Source organism: Carassius gibelio, chromosome B16 (genome assembly GCF_023724105.1).
Source record: "Carassius gibelio isolate Cgi1373 ecotype wild population from Czech Republic chromosome B16, carGib1.2-hapl.c, whole genome shotgun sequence".
Classification (NCBI taxonomy): domain Eukaryota; kingdom Metazoa; phylum Chordata; class Actinopteri; order Cypriniformes; family Cyprinidae; genus Carassius; species Carassius gibelio.
In genome coordinates, this window is record NC_068411.1 from 20,496,005 (window position 1) to 20,523,607 (window position 27,603).

The 27,603-nt window shown below is 37.6% G+C and overlaps 1 protein-coding gene across 6 annotated transcripts in view; it reads left to right on the forward strand.

Moving 5' to 3' along the window:
• Positions 1–27,603, forward strand: part of sema6e (sema domain, transmembrane domain (TM), and cytoplasmic domain, (semaphorin) 6E) — a 168,396-nt gene that overhangs the window by 62,663 nt on the left and 78,130 nt on the right. For all 6 annotated transcript variants that reach the window (XM_052578290.1, XM_052578288.1, XM_052578289.1 and 3 more), the window contains one exon: positions 23,750–23,946. In XM_052578290.1, coding sequence (XP_052434250.1) covers positions 23,808–23,946 — 139 coding nt within the window. In that variant the 5' untranslated portion in view covers positions 23,750–23,807. The remainder of the gene's footprint in view (positions 1–23,749; positions 23,947–27,603) is intronic.

Consider the following 27,603-nt stretch of genomic DNA (forward strand, 5'->3'; position numbering starts at 1 on the left):
CTGGAATAATTTGAGATTTAACATTTACTTATATGGATAGCACACCCAAAAATGAATATTCTGTGAACCATCCTTGCATACTATGCCCTACATACAGTAGAACTCAAGTAAACTCAATGTTGGCTACACAAACCTAAGCATCTGATTGGTTCCTCTATGCTCTGACAGGGAAGCACTAGGCTGTGCAGTAAAAGCTTGGGGTTAAATTCCACTTTTTACCAGCAGATTGACACTCAGGAATCACTTCCTAGTACCTAAACACCAGCGTCTAGTTATTTTCGGTGTATTTATGCATGTGCATTTGTCCCCCGGGGCCTGTTTGAGTTCTGAGCTTCAGTGCCCTGAGACTAACAGGCAGGAGGAAGCAGATGGCTCCAAGGAGGGGTGACCCCGTAGCAGAACTCTGACTCTGACAGAATGATATCCTCCAGAGTCACACAAGTCTTGTTTCTGTAATCCTTACAGATACCCAAACAACTCACACACACACACTCACTCATATTTGCCATGCTTTTGTAATCCACATTGCTGCTCCTCCTCATGTCTTGTCACAAAAACTAGTGATGGGCAACCACTGGATTATACTCAGTCACAGTGCATTTTATAATATGGACTTAAAATATAATGATATGGACTGTATTGTGCAAATCCACAATGACTGAGAGTGCAGTTAGTAACTGAGCTTATAGAAGATTTCAAGAGGCGTTGGATTTGATCCAGCTGTAGACTTCAGTCAAAGTAAATGCCATATTCCAGTAAAACAGAGACTGCTACAGTATGTTCAGTATGCAGTATTGTTGATCGTTCGGCTGAATGAACAAGAATAATTTTCAATGTCTCATTGGATGAGCGATCAACATCCATTACACATGACAACAGTGGTATTGACCGTGGTGTACTCATCTTGCATCCCAAATTTTTTAGCATTTATCATATGGAATTTGGTGTCTGTTCTGCCTTGTATATCTTGTATATATAACAAATTGGTTAATTTTAGATAAATCACAAATGAATATTCAATCATCTTCCCCATTTTCACATTGGTGGATTGATGTAAGAAATAAACTACATATGTGTTGCCATATGGAGTTCTATTAAAAGCATATACAGCAGAAGCATTTGATAAACTCTTTAATAAACATAAAAGTTAGTGGAAATAGTGTAAAAGTCTTTTTAATCTCTTGCTTTGGATCAATTAAATGCCTCTAGACTAGAGCAACCACCTAACTCACCTGAAGCCTGTTGATGAATGTAGACGTTCCTGTGAGAAACTTATATCTCCGGCAAAATAATATTGAGCGTGTTTCAATTTAATAAGCTTAATTTATTTACTAGCAGACCTTGCAGCATGTTTGCAAAAACCTTTCTATGACTGAGATATCATCGAAGCTCTCTGCAACCTTACTGCAACATCATTCCAGGCATGCAGCACCCATAACCATCTGCTAAAGTAATTATGGGCTGAGGCTGGTTATCAGCTGGGAGGTGGTGAGTGAAAGGCTTTCTCACAGCCAATTATTATTCCGCAACAGTGCAGCATTAAGTGGTATATTGATCTTCTGATGCGACGCATCCGTCGGGATTCACCCACTGCTGATCTAGGATCAGGTCTGTCAGTCCTGGATGTCTCTCACACGCCTCCTTTGGGGCATTCACAACCACCATAGAGACCGAGACAAGCCGCGTGGTACGTCGATGTGTGAATCAACATGAATCTAGAAGAAGAACAAACACAGAATCTGTTTTCAACTTCAATCTTGCCTGGATATATTTATGTGCACTAAATCTGCTTGGATGTTTGTCAAGGGAAGCCGAGTGCAGGGTTCTGTGATTAAGCAAACTCTTCAGCTTTAAATGTCCACAAACCACAATGAATCTTTAGTGTCTCCTCTAGTTCCAGATCTCCCCATGAAGGCCACAGAATTCCTCTCTGTGAGAAGAGCACTGCATCCCTTCACTCAGAGTTATACTGCCTGCCTGAAACACTTCTGATGGGACTGTCTCACTCTCCAACCCAGACAGAACCGGTCTCACTCTCTACAACTGGAAGAATTTCTGAAGACCTGGAGAACTGCCTCTTATTGGTTGATCTCTCTTCTTTGATCTGTCAAGTTCTCTCTTATTTTTCAATACTACTTCTTGATTTGTGTCTAGCTTCCTCCTCTGCTTTTTCTCAATGGCAAAAAAGCTTCCAAACAAGCATACTGTTTCAAATATACACAACATACACTGCGGTGCAAAGGTTTGGGGTCGGGATATACTAAAATAATATTGTATATAATTAGAATTTCTTAATCTATTTAAGTTTCTATTTCTAATTTATTATTCAATGTCACATGATTTTTCAAAAATTATTAAATAAATGTCAATAAAATCAATATGCTAATTTTGGATAAGTAATTAAAAAAATACATTTACAACAAATATTAATAATCACAACTGTTTTCAATATTAACAATCAGAAATCTTTCTTGAGCACTGAATAAGCATATTAGAATGATTTCTGTAGGGTCATGTGACACTGAAGACTGCAGACAATTCAGTTTTGCCATCACAGGAATAAAGTGAATTTTTAAATCACTGTTTTCAAAGCTATACATTTAAAAAAGTAATAATATTTCACAAAATTACGGTTTTGCTGTATTTTTCATAAAATATATTCAGCCTTGCAATGAGGCTCAAAAACATTCAAAAATTGTACCATCCTCAAACTTTCGAATGGTAGCGTATCTGATGGGAACATGACAGTGTACTGCATAACACAAATGACCCGCATATCGGCCCGCGAAGGGATCGCTAACACTCTCTTGTCTGATCTCGCCTCAGCTGTGGGCTTGAAAAGCTGCCAACAGCAGATAAATGCGTTTAGCTGGATGTCCCTCCCCTCCTCCTCTCCTCCCAGGGATGCGATGATTCTCAACTCCTCCCGGTCTCCGCCGAAAGCTGTGGAAGCGGAGCGAGATGCCATTTCAGATGCCTGCAGAGGGTTAGATGGTAGCCTTGATACTGCAAATTGAGCTGTGGCACATAAGAAAGCCGAAATGCTGTGAGATATATTACATAAGGTGTATAAACCACCTCAGAGTAATCCATTATTCATTTACCGTCATGTAACGAATCAATCATTTATCATTTGAAAGCGTTTTTCACGTCCACCGTCCTGTTAGTCTGCTTGAAAACAGAATGGTTTTGAAGCCCCTTTGTTAACACTTTACACGGTGCACAACAGAACTCGTGATTAATGTGCGTATTATACATGGAGAAGTGCTTTTTATTCGCAAAGGGTTCTGGCCTGAGTGCGAGACATTCACACCCTCTCATCTGATAATTGTACGATAGAGACGCAGTGAATCACTCCTACCTCTTGCCCTCTCCTTATCTCTTCTCTGTCTGTCTTTTTTTTTCAATCGCACAACACGTGAGAGCAATCGCAATCGCATTCATCCGCACACATTCATGCACACTCGCTGTCGGGCATCTGGCCCCTTACTGACATTTGCCAGTGGTTTCCCTGTCAGGGCGATTCAGAAAGCCAAATGAAAGAGACCGGCCATCGAACTGGCAGACAAGGCCCTTCACTCCTCTGCTGCTCTCAGACACACTGCGTTTTTGCCCCGTGGATCACATTATAATATTCATGGAGCCAGTGTGCGTGTGTGTGAGTGTCGAAGCATGGACACACACTGTTTAATGTGATGTTAAATCTTGCAGCAGGTTACGTGCAACTCGTCCATTGACATTCTACTTCAGTCACCGTACTGCTTTAATAACGCTCAACACCCTCGACCTGGACCATAGATAAATGCGGCCCGGGGCATTTGCATTATTCACATTTCACACCAAAAGAAGAGGTTTTTTTTCTTATAGAATGTCAATCAGGCCTCTGTTGTGGGCTGGATATCTGATTGACCTGAACTTTTTCCACAGATAAGCAGAATAAAACATAGCGCTCTACTTTTAGACTTGGACCTGGGTCCAAAATAATTGGCAGGAGATGAATTAATTCTATTTAGGGCGTAACTAGACCTCTGGATGCTTCATGCACAACCTTGTATTGAACTTTGGAAGGTGGTGTACTATGAAGAGATACAGCTAAGCTTCTTTGATTATACTGATCAGCACTAGTGCTGCTACTAATGATTATTTTGATAATCAGCTGATCTAATTATTAAGTATTTGGGAATTAATGAAATGGCTCTTAATTGAGATGAGAGGCTTTATTAGGCATTTCTAGATTAAAAGAATCGTTTTCTGGAAATATTATTAACTGAATTGTAGGATGTTTTATTTGTTTCAAGAATAATGTTGCAATGTTTAGAGAATGCTCTCATAGGAAGCCTTTTTACAAATATAGTCATAAAATGTCATAACATTATAAATTTGTGAAATTTGAAATTCATAAAAAATGTATGAGCCCTTCATTCTCATAAAAAACGGTTATTAAATTCTCAAGTGACTGTAATTTCTAAAAAAAAATATATATATTTTAACGTGACGCTACAGTGCACTGAAAAATGAATATTTTATGCTTGATCCAACTTAATTTACTTTTCTGTCTTATCATTGAGATTAAATGCTGTACTTGATTAACTGGAGGTAAAACTACATTTTCTTGGTATAATTTAAGCTGTTTGCTTCAAAACAAATGACAATTTTGCATTCTGCGAAAACCATGTGACCTATGACGTTTTCGAAGTTCAGTTTAATATTTGTTCCCAGCATGATTTGCTTGGGACTTAAAGGAGCTGTTTGTAAGAAATCTATTTCAATTAATCATATAATGGCCCTGATGTGTCACTAGACATTAAGAAATCATGTTCATTTCAAATACTTATATCACTGACAACAGCAGTCCGGCCAGGATATTGTCATTTAAAAAGTGGACTTGCAGCATTCAAATGATGTTGTTGTTGTCATTTTGTGTTTTGGCCTGACGCGCCTCCCTCCACCTATCTACCAATCACGAAGTCAGTAGTGTTTCGGGATCCGTGTTGCCAGCTTTGCTGTAACCTACCCTAACTCCAGTCAGATAAAAATGTCTAATGTTACTAAATCAAAAAGACCTCGTTATAATTCAGAAATTCGTTGTGACAAAGTCCAAAATAAAACAAGAATTTGTATTGGAGATGCTTTTGAAAGATGGAGACGGCTGAAAACGGAGAAGAATTTGAACACAGACGCCAACGTAGCTAATTTTCTCCTGGACAGGTAAGATTCATCTATGCTTGGCTAACTTGTACTTGATGTAAATGGACATTTCATATATTCATGACAGTCGAACAAAGTTATGCATGTTTGTGCAAAGTTACATAACGTTAGCTCACATGGATGTATGCTAACATTAGCAATGCATTACAGGAGCCCGTTTCTCTGTCATTATGCTAAGACGCTGAGGCAACCTCGAGCCAGAGGTAGAGGGAGGGGATACACCGCTCTACAGTATTTTTATAGTGATTGCAGTACCAGTTTAGGCCACAATACTACATACGGCTCCTTTATTGGGGAGAGTAAAAATGTATGAGATTAAATGTTATTTTATATTTTTGAGTAAGATTAGAACTTATAACGATTAACGTTCAATTATGTTGGAATTATTACAACTGTTTAAATTGTCCTGGGTTACCATTGTGGAGAAGAGTGGAGCATTTGCTGAGGATGTGGACTGGTTATTACTGTTTTGCCTAAAGTGCATTTAGCTTGATATTTATTTACTAGTGCTAAGCAACTTGTTAGCTACTTAGTGTGGTTTTATAATTCAGCTGTATGACAAAAATCTTTTTTTGAATTTAATTGAATTCTGTCATAGAAACAAAAACATTTTTTTTTTGTTGACTACTTCACTGAGCAACTTTTTTTTTGAGTTTGCTTAATATGTTCAATTATTTATTTAAACAGCTATTAGATTGAATAAAATATGCAAAGTTCCAATTTAATCCAAATATATTTAGTGATAATTTGTGGTATAATTATGTAAAAATATATTTTGTTGAAAGTGTATTTTTTGTTTCAGTTAACTATAGAGAATGTGATTTGGTCAAACTTTTTTCTTGAAAAACCTTTTAACCTTGATTACTTGTAACAAGTTGAAGTAATTTTATTTATTTAATTTTGACCTAACAACACTTTTTTTTCAATGTGGCATTATAGAGTTAGTGTGACAATCTAAAAAGTAAAAATTATTATGAAAAAATTTACTTATGTATTTTACCCAAAATAGTATTTTTTTAAAAGACATTTTTCCTTTACTTATAAGATATAAAATATCTACTAAATATAAAATATCTATTACATTTAAAATATTTAAATATAAAAATGTATCAAGCTGTATTATAGATAAAAGTGGTAAACACTTGGGGTGTTTACTTTTTAGATAATATAACATTAAAAGTTGTGCTCTGTCTTATACATGTAGTGCATATGATAATGCTTTCTAACTGTATTTTCCCTACACTTTGCTTTATTTAAATCTTTTGGGCTGTGATGTTTTCTTTGGAGTATGTCTGAACTCTGTCCAACTGCATCAAGCTCTTGGATCACACACAGCACTGTTTTTAAAATGCATAGTTTGAGTTTAAAATCCTCTTCCGTTAGGTCAGATGAGATCAGCTATTTGAAGATAACAATATTTGCCAACTGTTTTTCATTGTTGTTAATCACAACTACTTTTTTTCTGCCCTAATTAACACTGAGAATGGCAAAGAACATATAACAACAGAGAAAGTTAGAAAGTCTTGAATTTTGTATTATTACTTTGCGTTCCGTGCACTTCACTGAGTAGCGTCGAGAAAACCCCCAAAGTAACACTGTTGCATCTGACATTTTAATGAGAAAATATAATTGGCTTTACAGTGTGCCACAGAAGAATATGTAACATTCACTGCCCTCATAGTGCTCTCAACCGCCCCATTTCGCTTCATCCACTGGTCCCCCGTCGCCCGAGGGGATGTTGTGGAAGACTCCAGTCTTTGATCTGTTGATAGGACGGAAACTCTGGAGATCTGAGTGTTTCTCAAGGTCTAAATGTGCTCCGATCCCCTCCTGCTTGCTATATAATTAGCTCTGGACACCAAGGACCACATCCATGGGACTTGCCAACACTATCTGAACTGCTTGATTTGTCCTCGCTGAAAAATATATAACCTCTAGCCTGTACAATATTTACTGGCTGAAATATCCATCCATCACACCTGAGAGTCTGGGAACCGTCTTGGTGTCTCGTAACAGTCTGCTCTTGACTCAACAGCGGAGGACTGAGAAATATCAGTCTGGTTTTAAATAGCCTCTATTTCTAACCACAGGACCACGCTAGCCCATTCTCGGTTTCTTATTCTGTCTATTTATTCCTTCTCATCGATTCGTTGCTCATATTGTTTGGTGTCCCCGTGTACCCCCCCCTTTCTTCTTCATGTTTCATAATATTCCAGTTCCAGGCTTGTGCTGCCACTCGCCACCATTTCAAAGCATATTCCGGCCTCTGTTCTCATTGGAAATAAGCTCTTTGTTGCATGTAGCGTGAGAGCCGATGGATCCGAGCTCCCTCTAGGGACAGCCGTATCTGAGGGCCGTAAATGATGTTGGTGGTTGTGGGATACGGGCTTGTATCTGTGTCAGACTAATGTACGTGCTGAGTTTCTGTGTGTCTGCGGTAAGTTTCGTGTTACAGCGATATGGTGGCAGTCTAAGCCATTATAAATCGAGATCTTAAAATTGCTGGCGGTGTTTAGACGGCCTGTGTGTGTGTGTGTATATGACTTCTGGTACCTCTACTAAAACCCTAGTCGTGACCAGACGCTGCCTCGCTGCCTTTATGTATTGATTACATTTGGATGACTCTATTCAGAGGGATTCTGCACTCTAGTAGATTGTGCCCTGCCTTTCTCTCTCTCTCTCTCTCTCTCTCTCTCTTTCCCTGTCTAACACAACAGGCTTGTGCAGAATTGGCTTTTCAATTCATGTGTATTATTTTGAGTTCTGTCTGGCTGTCTGTCTGTCTATCTATCTATCATTCTCTATCTCTCTATCTATCGTTTTAAAGTTCTATCAATCTATTTATTGTTTTATACTTCATCTATCATTCTATTGTTTAATAGTTCTATCTATCGTTCTATCATTCTATTGCTCTACAGTATCTATCATTCTAACCATCGTTCTGTCATTCTATTTATCAATCGATCAATGAGTTGTAAATGAAAAAAATCTTCTCAGTATGTTCAATTTCTTATAAACTCATATAACTGAAATATCTGTATTTTTAACAAAACAAATGAAAGTTTGTCATAAATTACTTAAGAAAATAAATCTTAAAATACTGTTAGCACTTTAATTTGGGAACACGTATTCACTATTAAGTAAGAGTTTTCCTTCAATAAACTCCTAATTTTGCTGCTTGATTTTTATATATGCATATATTAGTTATCTTCGTAGTTATGTTTAGAATAACTACTAGAATATGGTCATGCATTATTATTTTCTTTATAAATACTAATATGCAGCCAATATGCTAGTAATATACATGCTAATAAGAAACTAGTTGATAGTGAATAGTGTTCCCTTATCTAAAGATTTATGAAAATATTATGCTACAAAAAATTATCTTCTAAAATAAATCTCTACACCTAAATTTCCTAGAATTCCATTACTTGTTAAATTTCTGTTGATTTGTTAACTAGTTATTTCCTAAACCTTTCCTGTCCTTTTAATTCAAATTTCAGTTCAAGTTTTTCTTGATTGTAGACAATAGGATTCAAATTCTAAGTACACTTGTTACTAAATTCAGGGGCGTCCTGCACACATTATTTTTGAGGGGGCACGGGTTGGGGGGTGGGGGGGATGTGTTGTCATGTGACACACAGTGGCCACAACAGCACTTACGTTTGAGTTATTTTTTCCTTTTATTCGAAAAATTCCCAGACACATTAACTGAATTATCATGAAATATCTTGATTCTCACCTTTTACAGATTGATGATCTATAGTGGGCGGTGGTCAAAGTAACCTAATAATGTAATCTATTAGCTATACATAAAAAAAACTGTCTGTTTACTTAATTAACATATTTTTAATGCTTCTGAGTTTATTTAATGTGAATTTAACTTTGAAAGTTACCGTGAATGAAAACATTGCCATTAACGCTACTAATCATAACACTTTCATTGTACAGAGAGCAAAATAAATGTAACATTATCAAAGAACATTTTCACTGACAGTCTAGTTCGTTCACACACTCTCAAAAACTCCCATTAAAATCACTGAAGCGGTTTACACTATGAAATTAATATATTACAGATTCATACACACATTTGCACTTTGATGTTACACACATTTGCACTTTGATGTTTCTGATGGGAGAATTCGCCAGAAAGAGGTATTCAGTCAACGAGCAAGTGAAGAAAACCGGCATTTTAGCAGTTACTCATCTGAACACCTCTGACTGGTCATTGCTTTATAAACTTAACAGCACCAGCAAGCAAATGCAGATTTTAATGTACCAACTGTAACGCACTGAATGTTATAATCACACCAGTATGATTGTTTTAAATATAGAAAATATGATTTGCCTATTTTTTGCTTTTAGAATCTACATTCAAAATCCACTTGGCTCAAAAATCACTTGGAATTGACATAATGCCTTTGACTGAATTATTGTAGATTAATGATTAACGAAAACATTTATAATGCATACTATATGGTCATGATAAGTAGCATGTTAATATAACAATAAACTAATTATGGTATAATTTGCCTCTTGACAAGTGTAAGGTAATGGTTTTCCAGATGATTGTATGTTTGAGTTTGACTTAAAAAAACATAACGAAACCAGAAAGCAAATTTTGCCATCTTGTTTCAGAAGGCCACCATACGCTGCTGAAAACATGCGCACGGCGTATACATACGTCAGTGAGGCAGAAGAGTAATGACCTCTCACTGGCTCTTGCTCAGACTAATGAGAATCTCAAATCTGACAAGCGGAGTGCATTTATCACACACACACACACACACACACACACGCACACATGCTTAATGACACCAAAGCAAGGGCGTTAAACACACACACTCTGTCTATTCTATGCCGACGCACACAGACACATTAACATATGCTGTTCCTCTGTTTGCAGCTCAGGAAGCTTAGCAGAACGTCAAACCTTAACGCTTAAAGGGACAGTTCACCTAAAAAAATGAAAATTCTGTCATCATTTACTCACCTGTCAAGCTGTCAAGAAGGAAAAAAGAAAACCATAAACTAGCAAATATGACTCATGCTTCATATTTCAAACCGTACAATAGCTTTGGGTGAGAAACCGACTAAAACAGTTTTTCGGTAAATCTTGACTGTAGAATTTAATTTGCGCTTGTGCAACCTTATTCAACCTTCAATGATGCAAAGCATGGTGGGGGTGTGTAAATGATGAATTTTCTTTTCTTTTTTTTAATGCGGAAACAAAAGATGAATGCTCTGCTGAAATGCATTATGGGTCTAGATAATTAACTGATCATAGAAGAGATGCAAAATATTAATATATAATAAATTGATATGGGATGCCATGTTGATGGGAGCCTTAATTAGAATGGTTTCTGAGCCACGTTTGATCTTTTAATCAGGTCTGGGATTGAGATTAAGGGTTGGAGATTGAGATTAGGATTACATGTGGGATTATCCCATTGGAAAACCAGAGGAATCTGTCATCATTCAGCATGTGATTGGAATGCCATATTAGCACATCAATAGTCCACACACACAAACACTCTTGACCTGGTGCCACCTCATATAGCTTCCAATTAATCAGATTAAAGGAAGGGACACCAGCTGGCACCTTGTCATGAGAGAGATCAGACAGGAACCATCTGAAGCCATTAAGAATGTTTGAGCTGAAATTAGGTTTGTGTCTATACTCTCATATCCCGGATCACAGAACTGATACATTGGTAAAAACCATGTAAATAACAGCTTCATAAATGTACTAGAATTCATAATTCATTGTTCAACCTCTGGCAGTTTCCACAAAAATATAAAAATTCAGCAGTCACAAACAAATATAAGGTCATGGAAAACTCACAGAAAGTCATTAGTAAAAAAGTAGCTGGTTCTCTTTCGTGTAGCTGATACTGGCGGTGTGTTTGAGAGTTGTTTAGTTGCTGACTAAACGTCTTTTAAGGGCCAGATGACCTTGTGACCATATGGCCTGATGACCCGTTCTGCAGGGGTCTCTTACACATCTGTGTGGTCTGAGACTTTGAGAGTGGAGGTTTCTGTAAAAACTGCACTGGTAATATACTCTTTGGGTTAGAACTAGACTGGGAAATGGCAGATTGGTCTCTGTTCAGAGTGCACAGGCTTTGATCGCTGAACGCAGCATTGGGTAGTGGCTTCAAAGAGAAGATACTCCCCTACATACACAACAGTTCATATTGGAGCATGAACTGCACCATTCTCAACAGAACATTTGTATTCATCATGATAATGCATGGCCCCATGTTGCAAAGATCTGTACACAATTCCTGGAAGTAGAAAACATCCTAATTCTTGCATGGCCAGCATACTCGCCAGACATGTCACCCATTGAGCATGTTTGGGATGCTCTGGATCGGCGTCAAAGACGGTGTGTTCCAGTTCCTGCCAATATCCAGCATCTTTGCACAGCCATTGAAGAGGAGTGGACCAACATTCCACAGGCCACGATCAGCAACCTGATCAAATGGTGGTCACACCATATACTGACTGGTTTTTGGACCGCCCGGACCCCCCAATACACACCCCAACTTCACATGTTAGAGTGGCCTTTTATTGTGGCCAGCATCTTGATATGCCACACCTGTGAGGTGGATGGATTATCTCGGCAAAGGAGAAGTGCTCACTAACACAAATTAAGACAGATAAGTGAACAATATTTGAGAGAAATAGGCCTTTTGTGTACATAAAAATAATTCTTGGATCTTTGAGTTTAGCTCATGAAAAATGGGAGCAAAAACAAAAGTTTTGCATTTAAATTTTGTTATATATATATATATATATATATATATATATATATAAATGTGTGTGTGTCTGTGTGTGTGTACAGGTGCTGGTCATATAATTAGAATATCAAAAAGTTGATTTATTTCACTAATTCCATTCAAAAAGTGAAACTTTTATATTATATTCATTCATTACACGCAGACTGATATATTTCAAATGTTTATTTCTTTTAATTTTGATAATTATAACTGACAACTAAGGAAAATCCCAAATTCAGTATTTCAGAAAATTAGAATATTGTGAAAAGGTTCAATATTGAAGACACCTGGTGTCACACTCTAATCAGCTTATTAACTCAAAAACACCTGCAAAGCCTTTAAATGGTCTCTCAGTCTAGTTCTGTAGGCTACACAATCATGGGGAAGACTGCTGAATTGACAGTTGTCCAAAAGACGACCATTGACACCTTGCACAAGGAGGGCAAGACACAAAAGGTCATTGCAAAAGAGGCTGGCTGTTCACAGAGCTCTGAGTCCAAACACATTAAACACCAAATCCGAATATTAGGATTAATTACAAATAATTTTAATTGTAATAATATTTCACAATATTAATGTTTTGCATTGTATGAGAATACATTTGAATACATTTGTTATTTAACCACAATATGAAGATGGATGGATGGATACATAAACAGATCGATCAAATAATCTATTGGGGGGTATAGATCAAATAGTCTCTATTTGAGGTTTTGAAACCACTGGTGATTGTTGTTTTTACTGAAACAAACACACAAACTGTACACAGATTTCCTGGTCATGGCTGGTTAGTATTAATCTCAGATTAACTTGAAAGAGATGTGATTCACCGCCTGTCGCTTTGTGTCAGAGTGTCAGTGTCTGAGGGAACCACTACATTCTTAACTCTGCTCTCTCTGAGAGACTGTAAATTAAGGACTTTGTGTGTTTGTGTCTGTTTCTTAAGCAAAGGACAGTTTGATGAAGAGTTTAATCTTCTAAAGAAGAGACTGAACAAACACTGATTTGGTCTTTCTCGCCTTCTCTTTTCCATTTCCAAAGTTTTCCTGAAATAGCACAATATATTTTGCAGAAATGTGTAAATAACGTAACGGAATCATGAAATAAATATGATGGTAACACCCAGAGATATTTGTGTGGGAGCCCAGGTGAGCTGGGTTTCTGAGCACTGAAACATAGCAACTGGGTACAGACCTGTCACAGGAAACTAACCATCCTGAAATGACACCGTGTGTGTGTGCGTGTGTGTGTGTGTGTTTGTGTGGCTCATGTCAGTCCAGCACAGCATGGTGTTTGATCACTGCTGTGTGTGTGTGTGTGTGTGTATGTGTGTGTGTGTGTGTGTGTGTGGATGAGCATCAATGCCCTGTAAAGAAACTCAACCTCCCAAATCCTCTTCACCAGGCACATAGGCGCTGAGCTCGGCAGGTCTTAGCGGAGCACCCGGGGGCCTTTCTCTCTCTCTCTCTCACACACACACACACACACACACACACACACACACACACGCACAAAGATTCTTTGTGCATCCTGCTGGTGCAGACTGTGAACTATCCATATAGAGACACATGGGAATATTATATACTTAAGGAATATCACATCACAACTGAATGTGAGAAAATGGGTCTTATGATTTAGCCATACGTCACTGACAAGTTAGTGCGATATTGCTTTTATATAGCACAAAGTTTTGCCAGTTACTGTAAGTTTCTGATTTTATCCTTTAAGAAGAAAAAGCTAAGTTTTGTATGTTCTGTCTTTTGTGTGCTTTTATTTCGTACATGTTTTCATTCTTTGAATATTCTTTCTTTCACTTTTTTTCCATGTACAATCTCGGTTTATTTCATACACACTTTCTTATGGAGGCTCTGTTTTTGCACACACACTTTTTGTACATTTTCTATTGTATGCACTTTCTTTTGCACACACTATTTCATTTATATTTTCTTTGTATTTTTTTTTTGTATGCTTTTTTTCTTTTGTTCACACTTATTGTCCCACTTTCTTTCTCCTCAGTGGCTTGAACTTTCTGATTCTTTATCGTGTTAATCTTGAGTACTGCATCCTTCATATTTCCAAAGAGTCTTTAGTTTTATTATATTTATGAAAGAAAGTTACAGCTTTACGATTCTCTCTAAAAACAGGCGAGCTCCTGGAGACATGCCGTGGGCAGAGCTAAAGAGTCAAGAGCACTTGTGTGCTGATTGCCAAGAAAACACAGAAATTTGATGCAGTTTTACTTACTGCCTGCAATTCTGAATCTTGACCGGGATCTTTTATTGCAATGTGCAATAATCCAGTGTCGATCTGGACCTTATTTATAAAACATTTGTCCCCGAAATGATGGGAACAAACACACACGCTTGTAAAACTCCATTGCTGCCCTGGAAAAACAAACTGCATACACTGTTCACATATCAGTGGTTTCTTTGGGAAGCTGAACAAGGTTATTTTTCCTGTACAACTAAAATGAATGAAGCACGTTGGACATGCTCTAACTCTCGCTCTGGTTGACGTGCGTGTGAATTCTCTTCTAGGAGAAATACCCATGCAAGGAATTCCCCCCTTCATGATTGAACCCCCCCCCCCCCCCACACACACACACACACACACTTTAATTCCAACATAAGTGCCCTTTTAAACAAATCTATGGGATTGTTTTGGCCTGTTATTGTTTGCCTTATATAAATCTAAGTTCAGATTGCTTAAAAAAGTAATATTACACCTTTCCTCAAGAAAAGTCGCTTGTTATAGATCATGTCTGTAGTACAGACACCGCTGATGACAGAGGAGTGAGCTTGCATCAAGGTGTCTTATTCTTTTTTTTACACCATTACATTAATACTGAACTCATATTTTAAGGCAAGACCAGATTATAACAATGCAAAGGTCATGTTTATTGGCATCGAGTATGTTGCGTGACTGTGATGTAAGCCTTGTTGGTGTCCTGATGTCTGTCTCCTTATGAGATCAGAGCTGATCTCTCGTTCTCTCTCTCTCTGGATCTCGCTCTAATTGGAATGGTTTCATGCTGTGCTTGGTTAAAGAGAGAGTGAGTGTCGGACTGTTTTCAACAGCTTATAGTGCATTTCTTTTGATAAAGACTTCCAGTTCCTCCTTCCAAAATCTTCACTTACCCCTGCACACAACCACCCACTCCATGTGCTCCACTGGGAGAGCTCCTGAAAGTCTGCGTGTTCATGCGTGATGACTTTAGCAGTCGGCCCCTGTTTTTTTTTTTTTTGTTTTTTTTTTTATGAAGAAGCAGAATTATTGATAAAAATAGACCTGCACAAATAAAGGTTTGAGGAAAAAACAAGTTTTGCTCCCTCCTCCTCCACCAGCACATACACTTCACCCTCCAATTATAATACCCGCCGGGGGACGACGGCTCCAGTTTCTGTCAATACAGACAGGTAATGCCTCCAAATAACAACCTTAAATATTAATGAGCAAGAGGGAGAGTGTATTTTACATTCATAACTTTAAAAGTCAAAGACAAAAGTGAGACGATTTGAAGGTACGACTGCATAATTTCGGGCTTTGTGTTTGAAGAGGTTGCCCAACAGGTCATCCTTTGGAAAGAAAAGCGGAATTGATTTGCCTTTGTCTAAATGACTTATTTGCTAAATGTGTGCCACAGCCAGTCTGAAAAAAAGCCAAGCATGGGATGGTTCGGTCCCGCTCCGCTAATGCCGCTGCCGTCTGCCTGGCTTGGCGACAGTGAAGGAGAGTCTCAGCGGTTCTTGTATTGATCTGCACGGCCACTGTCTGCCGCCTGGCACGGATCCCTCTCTGATGTCTGTCCGACATCTGGCTGGGGATGTCGTTTCATGAGAGAAACGTCAAGTTTGTTTGATGCTTATCAGGATGTAGCCACAACACTTCCATTGGAGAGTAATCGCTGCAATGAGTGTCATATGCATCGTTGAGCGGTACGTGACAAGATGTGTCACGTCACGTGCCAACTTTCATGCTAATCAAGATGCATATTGACGTTTGCTGACAGCCAGTCCTCTTGGAATTTCAGCGAGGAATGGGATGAGCAGGAATTGTCATCGATGCTTGAATGAAGACTGATGGTGCTCGTTTCCTCCATCATTCCCAGCAGAGGCAGCAGCACAGCCCGCCAGCGTTGTTCCTCCCATGGACTGACCTTGTCAGCAAGGCAGAACCCTTGTGGCCGGAGCGGATCCCTTTTTTCCCCTCAGGGATTGGCTGACTGGCATTGATAGTGAGAAGGTCATGACCTCTTGCTGACAGACAAGACACCCACGTGACACTAGATGCCTCTGATTCTTTTAACCGTTATTCACGCCACCATGGCAGTGGGCAACAGATGACAGGGTTTTATTTTTCCATTTCAGTGTAGTTTAAGTAAGTTTGTTTTATTTCGGTTGTATATATTAATACAAAAATATGAATATGAACATTTTTGGACTTATTTATTTTTTCCCAGATATACAACATTACAGCCATATTTATTTGCTTGATTCCGCATAGTTTTACTTTTCCTCCTGATATGCATAACTCAATAACACTAATGTTTATATTTTGTTTGTCAAGTTCTCAACAACACAGCATATTGCAGCACTTGCAGTCAATGAAATGAGCTATACATTTTGCCATTACTTCCACTTCTAGCATCTGCCATTTCTGGGACGTTTATGATTCAACAATATGCACTGGTTCTATTCAGATGTTGTGTCAGACGGCCCGAACCAGAGAACAACTAGTACAAAGTTCATAACAAAAAACAACCAAAATATGATCACAATGATTATTTTTTTGTATTTACATGCAGATTTATTTACATTTTATATACAGTGAGAATTCACGCTCAGAATATTAGTTAGATTAAAATAAACCAGTGATTTTTCTGTCTGTATTGCTATTTAGTTTTTATATTTGTTTATATTTGTTCGCATATTCAGAATCTCAGATTAGTGTTCTTGTTGAGATAGTTGTTGAGATGGATATAATTTTTTACCTTATTTTTTTTAGGCTTTTGTCTCTGCAGTAGTTTCACTTGACTACAGTAACCTTGGCATGCTCAGGAAGAGAGAAAAGACCAGTGAGGATTCTTCCATTCAATTTTTCATCTAATCCCAATTGAGGGTCAAAGTGTTTCCTGTCTGTCAGCTGTTTGTCATTCTCTCTATCTCTCTGTGCACTTGAGAAGACTTTGCCGGCTGCCGCACTGGTATTGTCTGCATATTAATATCTTTCTGGGTTACTGCGGTTACCAAAGTTCCCGCTCTTATCCCATCATACACTGATATTGTTCAGAGTAGATTAAAACTTAAATATGTGGCTTGGGATGAGGGTGAATGTGTCTATTTTATGAAGCGTGATAATAGCCCCTTAACTCTGTGCTGTCAGATGTGCCTCTCTCTTTCTCTCTTCCTCGTCTGTTCTGCAGGGGCAGACCCTCAATAATTGCCCAACACTCCTTAAGTCCAATTCCAATTTAGCCCAGCAACAGCAGGGTGGTCACTCACTGGAAATCTAATTAGGGGCTCCTGTGTGTGCGTCTGCATATGTGTGTGCGCGTCTCCTGTGAGATGGTGAGTGAAATGACTGATAGCAGAGAGAAAGCCATTTGGATCAGTGTTTAAAACACAGGCAGAATGTGTGCCAGGAATATCTGGATTTTTAAAGACTGCTCCAGCTATTCCTACCTGAATACTGACCTAATTGATTTCGATTCAAAACCAAAACCTGTTTATGCATACGTCTGCCTGCTGGGTGACCCCTGGATCATGTGACCATATCATGGGACAGGTCTGTGATAATGATTGGTTGTTTTGGCATAAACAGGCCAACGGCTGCGGTCTCAAACCAACAATGTCGTCTTTGTGCTAGAAAGTCACACACACACACACACACACCGTGATCGTTTTTCACCCCTCTAACTTAGAAACCCATAAGCCGTTTTGTTCATTTATTTGCGTTTGTTTTTTTCATGAACTGTTGATCAGTTCCTGACACATTCTTTCTTCAGACTAAAGACGAACCAGAGTCCAGGTTTGTGACTTTTTATATGTAATCAACTTTTTCTCACCAGCTCAGAAAAACTGCTTTTTATTCTTGTAACTCAAATAGTAGCGCAGGGCCAAGGTCAATGGTGTGATTTACAAGGAATGTTTGAAACGATTACCCTTAGAACACTACGCTTGGATAAATGTGTCAGCTAAATGTAAATGGCGGTATATTTGTTCTTGTTCATGTGAAAGACAGTAGAATAGACTTGCAGATTTCAATCAACCGTGGAGTCGGCTCTTGTTCTCCTGCCCAGAGACCCGGATGCTGAATGTCTGATTCAGCAGCAATTAGTCTCAATCTATGTGTGACACACAGGCATTCAGTGAAGGTTTCTCATCATTGCAGGGTTGAAGCATATCATTTTAAAGTGCAAGCGCAATAATGTAGACTAATCAGCTGTGTTTATCTGCTGACAGGACCTTCAAGAGCACATCCACACCCCTTTCCCACTGAAATCACATTCTAAATATTTTAGGGCGTGATCAGGAAAGGTCAATAAAGCTGAGATTCAAACTCAGAACGGCCAAATTGCAACACAAGGCTTTCAGGTCCAAACAAATTGTTGCATTTAACTACTATTATTTGATTTATCATGTTTTTAGAGTTTGGCAGTAAAGGTAATCTACATTTAGACAAATGTACAAAGTAAAAAGTCAGTTGCACGAATTAACCTCCCATTTTGCAAGTATCGATCATTTAAAAAGTCACTACTATTGGACGTTTACCAGTATGATACAGATATATAGCAAGAATATTTAAAACAATTACTGAATGATGGCCAAATGCACATTTTCCATCCCAAATCTGTGTTTTTAGTGGAAATGGAACACCTATCACTAGAAAAGCTTTCCCAGGGGTTCCAGACGGCTCATTGAACTCACGCAGTGTTTTTGAATCTTATTAACTCAGAATGAAGTTGTAGAATCTCAGACTCAGTTGGATTCTAGGATCTCTAAAAGTATTGTGAGGGAGAGTCTGGCCTCTGCCCCTGTTCACGGCTACTTGTGGGTCCCTGACAGCGGGGTTGCTGGGTAATGGGCCATGGAGAGCCAGAGCACTAATGTGCTTAATCGTGTTTGAAATGACAGAGGATCCCAGGGACACCAGACTTTATTATGTTGGACCATGTATACAGAGAAGAGACTCATTCGATTTCTGCTTCTGAGGGTGTGAAAGGGTCCCAGAGTGGAAGGGGGAGGGAGAGGGAGCGAGCAAAGTGGGTCCTTTTCACATGTCGCTTGGGACAAAATGGGGTGAATCACATTATAGAGCACCTAAGTCATATTTGAATAAAAAGTCAAGTTTGACACGATGTTTCCTTAAGCAGGTATTAAACCGCTGATGGAATTTAAATTCATCCATGTGAGATTTGAACCATAATTTTTATTGCGAGACAGCAGTGATAAAAGCTGGGCTTGTTAAACAGAGTCAACCTGTAAATGAATATAGATCCTTTAATAGTGATACGACCGCATAGGTCGTGCAGCATAAAAAGCTGTCATTCTTTTCCCATCAGGTTTTCCGTGTTGGCCTCTGCAAGTGTTTTTTAAGTGCTGCAAGAGAGGGAGGGATGTGCGGAGCCCACAGCGAGCCAAGGAGCTGTTGGTAAATCTAAATGAATGTCGGATAATCAATCCTGAGCTCAAGAGATTTCTCCTCCTCAAACTTCAGTGCGGACTCTTTCCATGCCGCCGCCGCAACCACTCCGCCTCACTTTCAGAGGAGCCGCAGTGGGGCCTGTTGCCCTGCCCACATCAAGCCAACAGAGAGCCAGCTCTGACCCTGTGGAGGAAGCGAGGGATAAGCAGGGGTTTAGTCACATATCGACAGCTGTCTGCTCATCAGTGTTTTGCGTCTCTTCAAACGCCACATGAATGCACACTGAATAGAAGAGCGAGAGAGACTCGAACAGTTTGCAAACACGCGCACACACATTTAGTGTGTGCCAAATGCCTGGGAAAATGGAGGTAAACTATTGGTGTACTCTGTAAGAGTTTGTATCAAGGAGAGGTTTTTTTTTTTTTTTATATATAATACATTTTTGGTTTGGGATTTGTTTTGGAGAGCTGTTGAGAGATTCTTTTCAGTATTATTTGATGAATAGAAAGTTAAAATGAGCAGATTTAAAAGAAAAATACATACATTTTATCGTTATATTTAAAATATTATTGATTAGTTTTTAAAAGAAAAAAAAAATCAAACAACAAAAAAACTTTAATGACCTCAAACTTTAAAATGATGTGCACTATAGTGGAATGCAGATGCTCTTTTCTATACTGTAAAATTAGTGAATAATTATTTCAGCCAGCTTTTACTACTTTTTCACCATGTTTATTGTTTGTTTTTTGCTTTTTAGGAGATTAACCCCATCCGTTTTTATTGCAAGAGCTGCTCTAGCATTCTACTAAATTTCTCCTATATTTATTATTTACTTTTTTCAAAATATTGATCAAAATAAGTGACTTTTTATTTTTTGGCGAATCTTTTTTATATAAATGGATGTGTTCTGTTTCAGACCGATTTGGCTTTATACTGATAGCTATCTTAGGAATTAATATGTTTTTGCAGTTTACTTTATGAGTGGTTGAGACTACTTTGTGTTGCAAACAAAACACTTATTGGCTAATGTTTGTCCTATTTTTGAATCTCTGATATTGAATTATCGAACTCTCTTTTAGTTCCAAACTTCAAACTCTGTGAGCGTTTAAAGTTCAGATTTTCTGTCTATAGAGCAGTTTCTTCTGTTGTTTCTGTACATTAAATATGTTTGCAAAGAGATTTAATAGGGTTTTGAAAGATAAGATTATCTATCCATCAACCACTCTTTGTGGTTGAAGTTCATTCTTTAGCTAATGTCAAATTGGCGTTCCATAAATGTCTTGTCAATGTTATTGATTAGTGTCTGGTATATGGTCAACCAAATAGCAGTTTTACATAATAGGGGTGGTTGTTTTCTTTGTGAAGTATAAATGCTATGCTGCCTTAAAACTTGGATGAAAGCATCTCAACCAAGAATCATTGTGCCAAGACTTGTAAAGCGTTGTTGGAACCTGTATTTGTTTTAGGCTGGATATGATTTGCAGAGCTTTACAGAGACCGAGAGAGTGAGTTGAGGGGAAGTAATTAAGTCCAAATCCATTTAGGTCATTTAATTAATTGAGGGACACGTTCACTGGTTTCGCTGTCCTATCACTGTTCACATCAGCCTTGAGTGCTGATTGAGATGCCATTTGGAGCATGTATTAATGGCAGCAGAGAGAGCAGCTTGGAGGAATGGGCTGTCTGGTCTTATCTGTGCGTCGTCGCTAAGGTCTCAAACTTTTGGGTCTCTAAAGAGTGCTTCGCCTTGAGCGAAAGGGAGATCTTTATATTGAAAATTATTAGGACAGGAGTTTGTTAAGGATTAATTTGACCTGATTCCTTTGAGTTTTTTAAATATCTTTGAAGTTCTTCTTTTTCGGATTTGTTCTAATATTAACCTTAAAGTCGGCATGAAATGAAAATCTATTCATTTTCTAAATGCGTGCTGTTGATCTTATAATTAACTGTTCATAGACATTTTCTATCGGATTCTTTGACTTTGCATTTTATATTAAAACGCGAAATGTAGGTCTTCCAAAATGACATATTTCACTCTGATCTATGCCAAATAATTTGTCTGCCTAAACTTCGCTCCTTTCTTACAATCAACTGCAATTGATACAAGTCCTAACACAACATTTTTTTTCTTCCATGTTTATTGAGACATTAACTATTGAACTTAAGGGTGTAATTTGGGTATGAATGAGACCTCAGATCATGTTTGGGAGAGATCTGTTGCTTGTACTTTTCAAAGCATTCTAACTTTCATTCCAACTGGCTTCAGTAGCTGGTCAATAAAAAGGTGGGAAAAATTATAGACGTAAAGTTAGCAACCACCCACAACACTGTAACATTATGGAAACATAATTTTTCATCAGACTTTTTTGTGAAAATTGTATTCTTAGACATTCTCTGCACTGCATTTATCAGTTTTCACATGATCTCTTCCCCATCGTCAATTCCTTGAGAAGCAACACGGCTTTGGTTTTGGTTCTGCAGTCACAAGACATCCGTATGGTATAATTTGTGCTTATCTGTCATGATCTTTGCTTGTTTGTGTCCATATAAAAACGACCCCATGATCCTTTCAGCTTCAGTCTGGGGAAGATGATGTCTCACATTTTGTGCTGTATTAGTTCTAGAAGAGCATGTGTTTTCCTAAGTGTGTGTATATGCTCCATTAGAAGCGCACAGCCCTGTCCCTGTACTCAGTTCTCTAAGTGTAGCTAATCCATCAGACATAATGTCCCATTATATAGCCCTGACACCATGTATCCTTGTGTGGCCACCTGGGGTGATTAATACTGATCGGGCTTCATATCAGTTTAAAACGAAAGGTTTTTTGCTGGCAATTAAAATATAAAGGACACATTGTCAGTTGTAAGACACAAAGTCTTCTGTTTACTAAAACAGTGTTTCAACACTTATGACTCAGGCTATGTAAATATAGTTTTAGCAAATATAAATATGTTTTTGTGCAAAAATTGAAATCCAAATTGTTGAGTTAGGGTTAGGTTATTCGTTTCTGCACATTTTAGACCAAAGTGGGTTTGTGGTTATAATAGAACATTTCAGTATTTGTTTTTAAGCACTTTTTTTTATATTTTTGAGGGGTCACCACTTGATTTCTGATGTTAAATCTGCATCCCAAAGCAAAACTAGTTGAGTATCACTGTAATAGAGGACAGTCCATTCTTCTTTGGCCATTGTATCATATAGAATAATCTGATGCCAAACTCATTAACATCAGTATCTCAGTCCATTATGAATCTAATGCAAACACTCAAAGTGTTCATTAATAATTCCTCCTATTTTCAATAGGACTTCTTGGCATAAGACTTTCAGTTTTTCCATTTTCCTGAAAATAAGTTTTTGATCCATCCCCGTTGGCCTCGTGTAAAAGCTGACAGACTGAGACGGCATCCCAGCAGCCTTTGCGGTTAATTGAGTTAAGTCACCTGTGAAAGACTGTACAGTTTGAGTCAATGAGCCAGGTGTCCCCCAGGCTGAGGCTCTTATAATATAACCTATTGTGTTCTCACTCACTCACTCAGTCCATCTTTTTTCTTTCCCCATCTCCATTTCTCCATTATTATGTTAGGCATGCTAATAAAAGCAACACTGCCGCTGTCTGAATCAGTGTGACTGCAGGATGCCTGAATATTAGATTGCATTAAAGGGATATTTAAAAGTGAAAATTCTTTGATTATTTACTCACTTTGACGACAAACCCATCTGACTTATTTTCTTTCAGAAATAAGAATTGGGCCATTCGCTATTTTCCAATGAAGTTAGTCCAGATTGCTTTCAAGCTTCATAAATTACAAAAAAACAACATAAAAGCATCCTAAAAGTGGTGCATATGACTCATGCACTGCTTTAGAAGTCTTCACAAGTTTTAAATATCATTTAAAAGCCTTGTTATTGGGTGTAAAAGAGCAGCTAGTGCCATTCCAAACATTTCTCCATTTGTGTTCCACAGTGATAAAGATTCAATGAATTTCACAATCATTCAGTCACACGTACAAGTTGTTGAGTCAAGTGGAAGCACAAAAATCCTTTTTACTGAGGTTGCGGTGACCATTTTTTAAAACGGCTATTGTCATCATAGCTCTCTTTTTTTGTCTTTCCAGGTGGTGATCAGTCTGCTCTGGGTCATGCTGTGTGGCTGACTTCTATGCTCTAGCTGAAATGAGGTTGGTGATTTTGGGGTCGCGGCCCCTCTTGGCCTTGACCCTCACGCTCGCCCTCACCTGCCTGAAACATTTGTGCCATGGTGCGACACCCTTTCCTCAGGACCTGGAGCCCATCAGCACCGTCGGTAGTGAACGTAAGTATAAAAAAATCGAAACACCACCAGTTCCTAGGATAAAAGTCACATTATTTTGCAGATATCTTTTTAACTTCAGGCATACAAAGAGTGTTGAAAACTCAATTTGTTTTTATATCTTCATAATTCAATCATGGTACTTGGAATTATGAATGCTTTATCTTGCAAGATATATTGCAATAGGCGCATTAAACCATACCCAGAGTTTAAAAGTAAACCGTCTGCCAAGCATTCAGTTCTTGGCAGGCGTAAAGCATTTCACACGCCAAATACGTATATCAGCAGCCATGGCTGCCAAGTCCATCCTCACTCCACCTTCCCGTTCCCAGCCCTAATCTACCCCATCCTGGTTTAGCGCTCTGTTACTTCCTAGCTACCAAACCTACTGGGTCTGTGAGAGCAGCTTCACTCGGGGCTGCTGTGAAGTTGGTACTAATTGGCAAATAAAAACTCCTTAGTCTTGGCTGTTGCAAACAGCGGGGTGTGGAGAGGCCAACTCAATTGCAAATGAAGTGTGATAGAAGTGTTTACTTTTACTATGTTGATATTTTGTGGACAACTCCATTTTATTCAATCCATACAGCACAACACTATATTGTTCATAATTCTGTAGGAAACCAAAAAGTGTTATTTTATATTGAATTAGTTGAAGGTGTGACTTAGTGGGAGGAATAGTTCAGTTACTGAATTTGAATTGATCTGAGATTGCAAACAGTTCAGTCAATGTTAATTGTAAAGTAAATTGAAATTCAAATAGATTCATGGATCAATTTTAACTAGAAAAGCAAAGCTTGATTGAATGCTTTGAAAATAATAAGATGGATTGATGGATAGACAGATGATGAATGGATGGACAGATAGTTGGATAGGGAGTAAAATTGCTTGATGAACAGATGGAAATGAATAGATAAATTGACAGACTAATACAGATGGATGGATGGAAAGAATCAGTGAAGATGTTTTGTTACCAGTATTCTTCAAAATATCTTCTTTTGTGTTCCACAGAAGAAGGTAAGTGTGTAAATGATGACACATTTCATTTTTGGGTGAACTATAAGTTATGTGGCTACTTTAAGTTGTAATCTACTGTAGCTTGTGGTCCCATTTTCACTTTCGTCTCCTATCATTTTAACTTTCAAAAACCGAGTTCAGCATGGATGGACCATGATTGACAGGGGAGGCTCAGGGGGTCATGTTTGAGCAGATACGAGAGCACTGCAGCATCCTTTGTTCTGCTAAAACGAGTGGGCCACATTTGAGAGAGCTGGACTCAAAAACAGATACTGAGTCTCACAGCCATTGCTGTACAGATAGCTGGGCTAATAGAGCTCTCCAAAAAGAACATCACACAAGTAATGAGACCCATTTATCAACCATTTCCACCTGTGTGTGTTTATGTGCTTGCTGTATGTGTGGTTTTACATCCTGAGACTTTGCTCTGTTCTACAACTCTTATACATTGTAACCTTTAAACCCATTAGATGGCCTCGACTGCATTCACACTGTGGCTAAATACAGTTGTCACTCCTCTTCGGGGTGCAAAATCCTGTTCTGTTCACAAAACACTTTTAGGGGAGTGACAACTGCAACATGGAACAAACTGTAACAATCAGGGTTTTGTTTATGCTTTGAAATAACATGTTCAGCCTGGACTGTAATGTTTGGGTTTGTTATGGATGCTGGGAGCAGCTACAGTGCACAGAGACCATATTAAAATATGCAAATGAGTCAAGACAGGTACCTCGATTTCAGTGATTTTTGTAACCGAGCAGCTCAAAGGAGCTGGCAGCAAGTGGCATCACTGAATTAACAACTAGTTGTTCAGTTTGCTTCTGTACACATGACACATATTTAATGTATAATTTGATTGTGATTGTCATTATTTCAGGAGCTAATTCAGTTGTTGAATATGATTTTCATTGTACATAAGTGAACTGAACAGATCGTTGTTAATACCGTTGGTGTATTTGCATATTTTGATACCAGTCTGTCTCTTTTCACCATAGATGGTCCCATCAGCCCTGTAATCTTTGTGCAGCCCTCACATTACAGACGGAAAGAAGCAAAAATACAGATATTTATCTGTTGCCGATATTGTAGATTTCACTGTGCTGTGCATTTCTTCGATTTTTACCTTTAGGTTACCTTTATTCATTGCTCACTTAAAGTTACATTAAGAAAACAGTAATGATTTAATAACACTGTTAAATAAAATGTTTAGCAAATCTTAAAATCAATTTTTATTTTTCATACTATATGTTTTCTAGTGAAAAAGAAATACATAAATTTCATGCTAAGTGTTCTACAAAATACATTTACATATTTATGTGCTTAATAAAAATACCCTGCAATTGTAATTTTTGTATACTAAACTGGTTGTATACTAAACTCATTTTGAGTTAATGCACTTTCATTGTTAAAATTATTCAAAGATATACTGAAGTATATTTGATTTATGCTAAAGTGGAACTAGAGGAAGTACTTCAGGTACACTTTAAATATCTTGAATTTTAAGACCGATGTTATTCAAAGATCACACAGTCCTCACCAATATTGGCATTAAAACACATTTTAAGCTTAATATTAAGAAATGTGTATTGTGCACAAGTAATAATCCAAATAATGTTTAATTATAATTTTTATATCGGTATGTAAGTGAATATGTTAATAGATATGAACTATACTGAAAATGAAATTAATGCGTAATATATATATATATATATATATATATATATATATATATATATATATATATATATATATATACCATAAAGACCATATATATATATATACCATATCATATTACTAGGCTTATAATATTGGGATGCCATAAATTTACATTATTTTAGTTCACAGTATTTAATTAAATTAATTTGGGCAAATTAGTATAAATAATATACATTTTAATATTACAATTTAAGTAAATAAATCTTAATAAAAAATTATTCATATTAGTGCTGTCAAATGATTAATCGTGATTAATCGCTTCCAAAATAAGTTTTTGTTTACATATGTGTGTGTGTGTGCTGTGTATATTTATTATGTATATATAAAAACACAAACAGTATAGATTTAAAAAAATATTTACTTGTATTAACATGTCTATATTTATATAATTTGTTATATACAAGTATGTTTAATATATAAACATATTTTTCAGAAATTTATACATATATGTGTGTGTATTTATATAAACAGAATAAATATAAACAGAACACACACCTATATTTAGACCTGAATTAGACCTGTTAGTAAATATGCTGAAATACACTACACTGCCCAGATGTTTGCCCCAGCTTGCTGTCTGGTGGAGTTGATGCATTTGAAGCAGTTGGAATTGACAGATTTCACAAAAAAATCGTTTTATATTATTGTTATTTTTCGATAGTCTTTTAAAATTATAACTGTGGTTTGGTAGAATAATCTAGAATTATTTTGAAGAATGAAGCTGAGAATTCTGGAATATTCATTCTCATGCAGTGATTTTCAGACTTGCGAGAGTTGTGCAGATTGAATTTTCTTTCTCATATCTCTGGTTCATTGGCTCTGGCTCTGTTGAGATTCAGACACTCTGGGTGATCTTTATTGAGTGATGATCCTGCCGAGATCAGATGATGGTGTTTACCCAGTCAGTGTCTTTGAGAAGAGAGTGAAGTT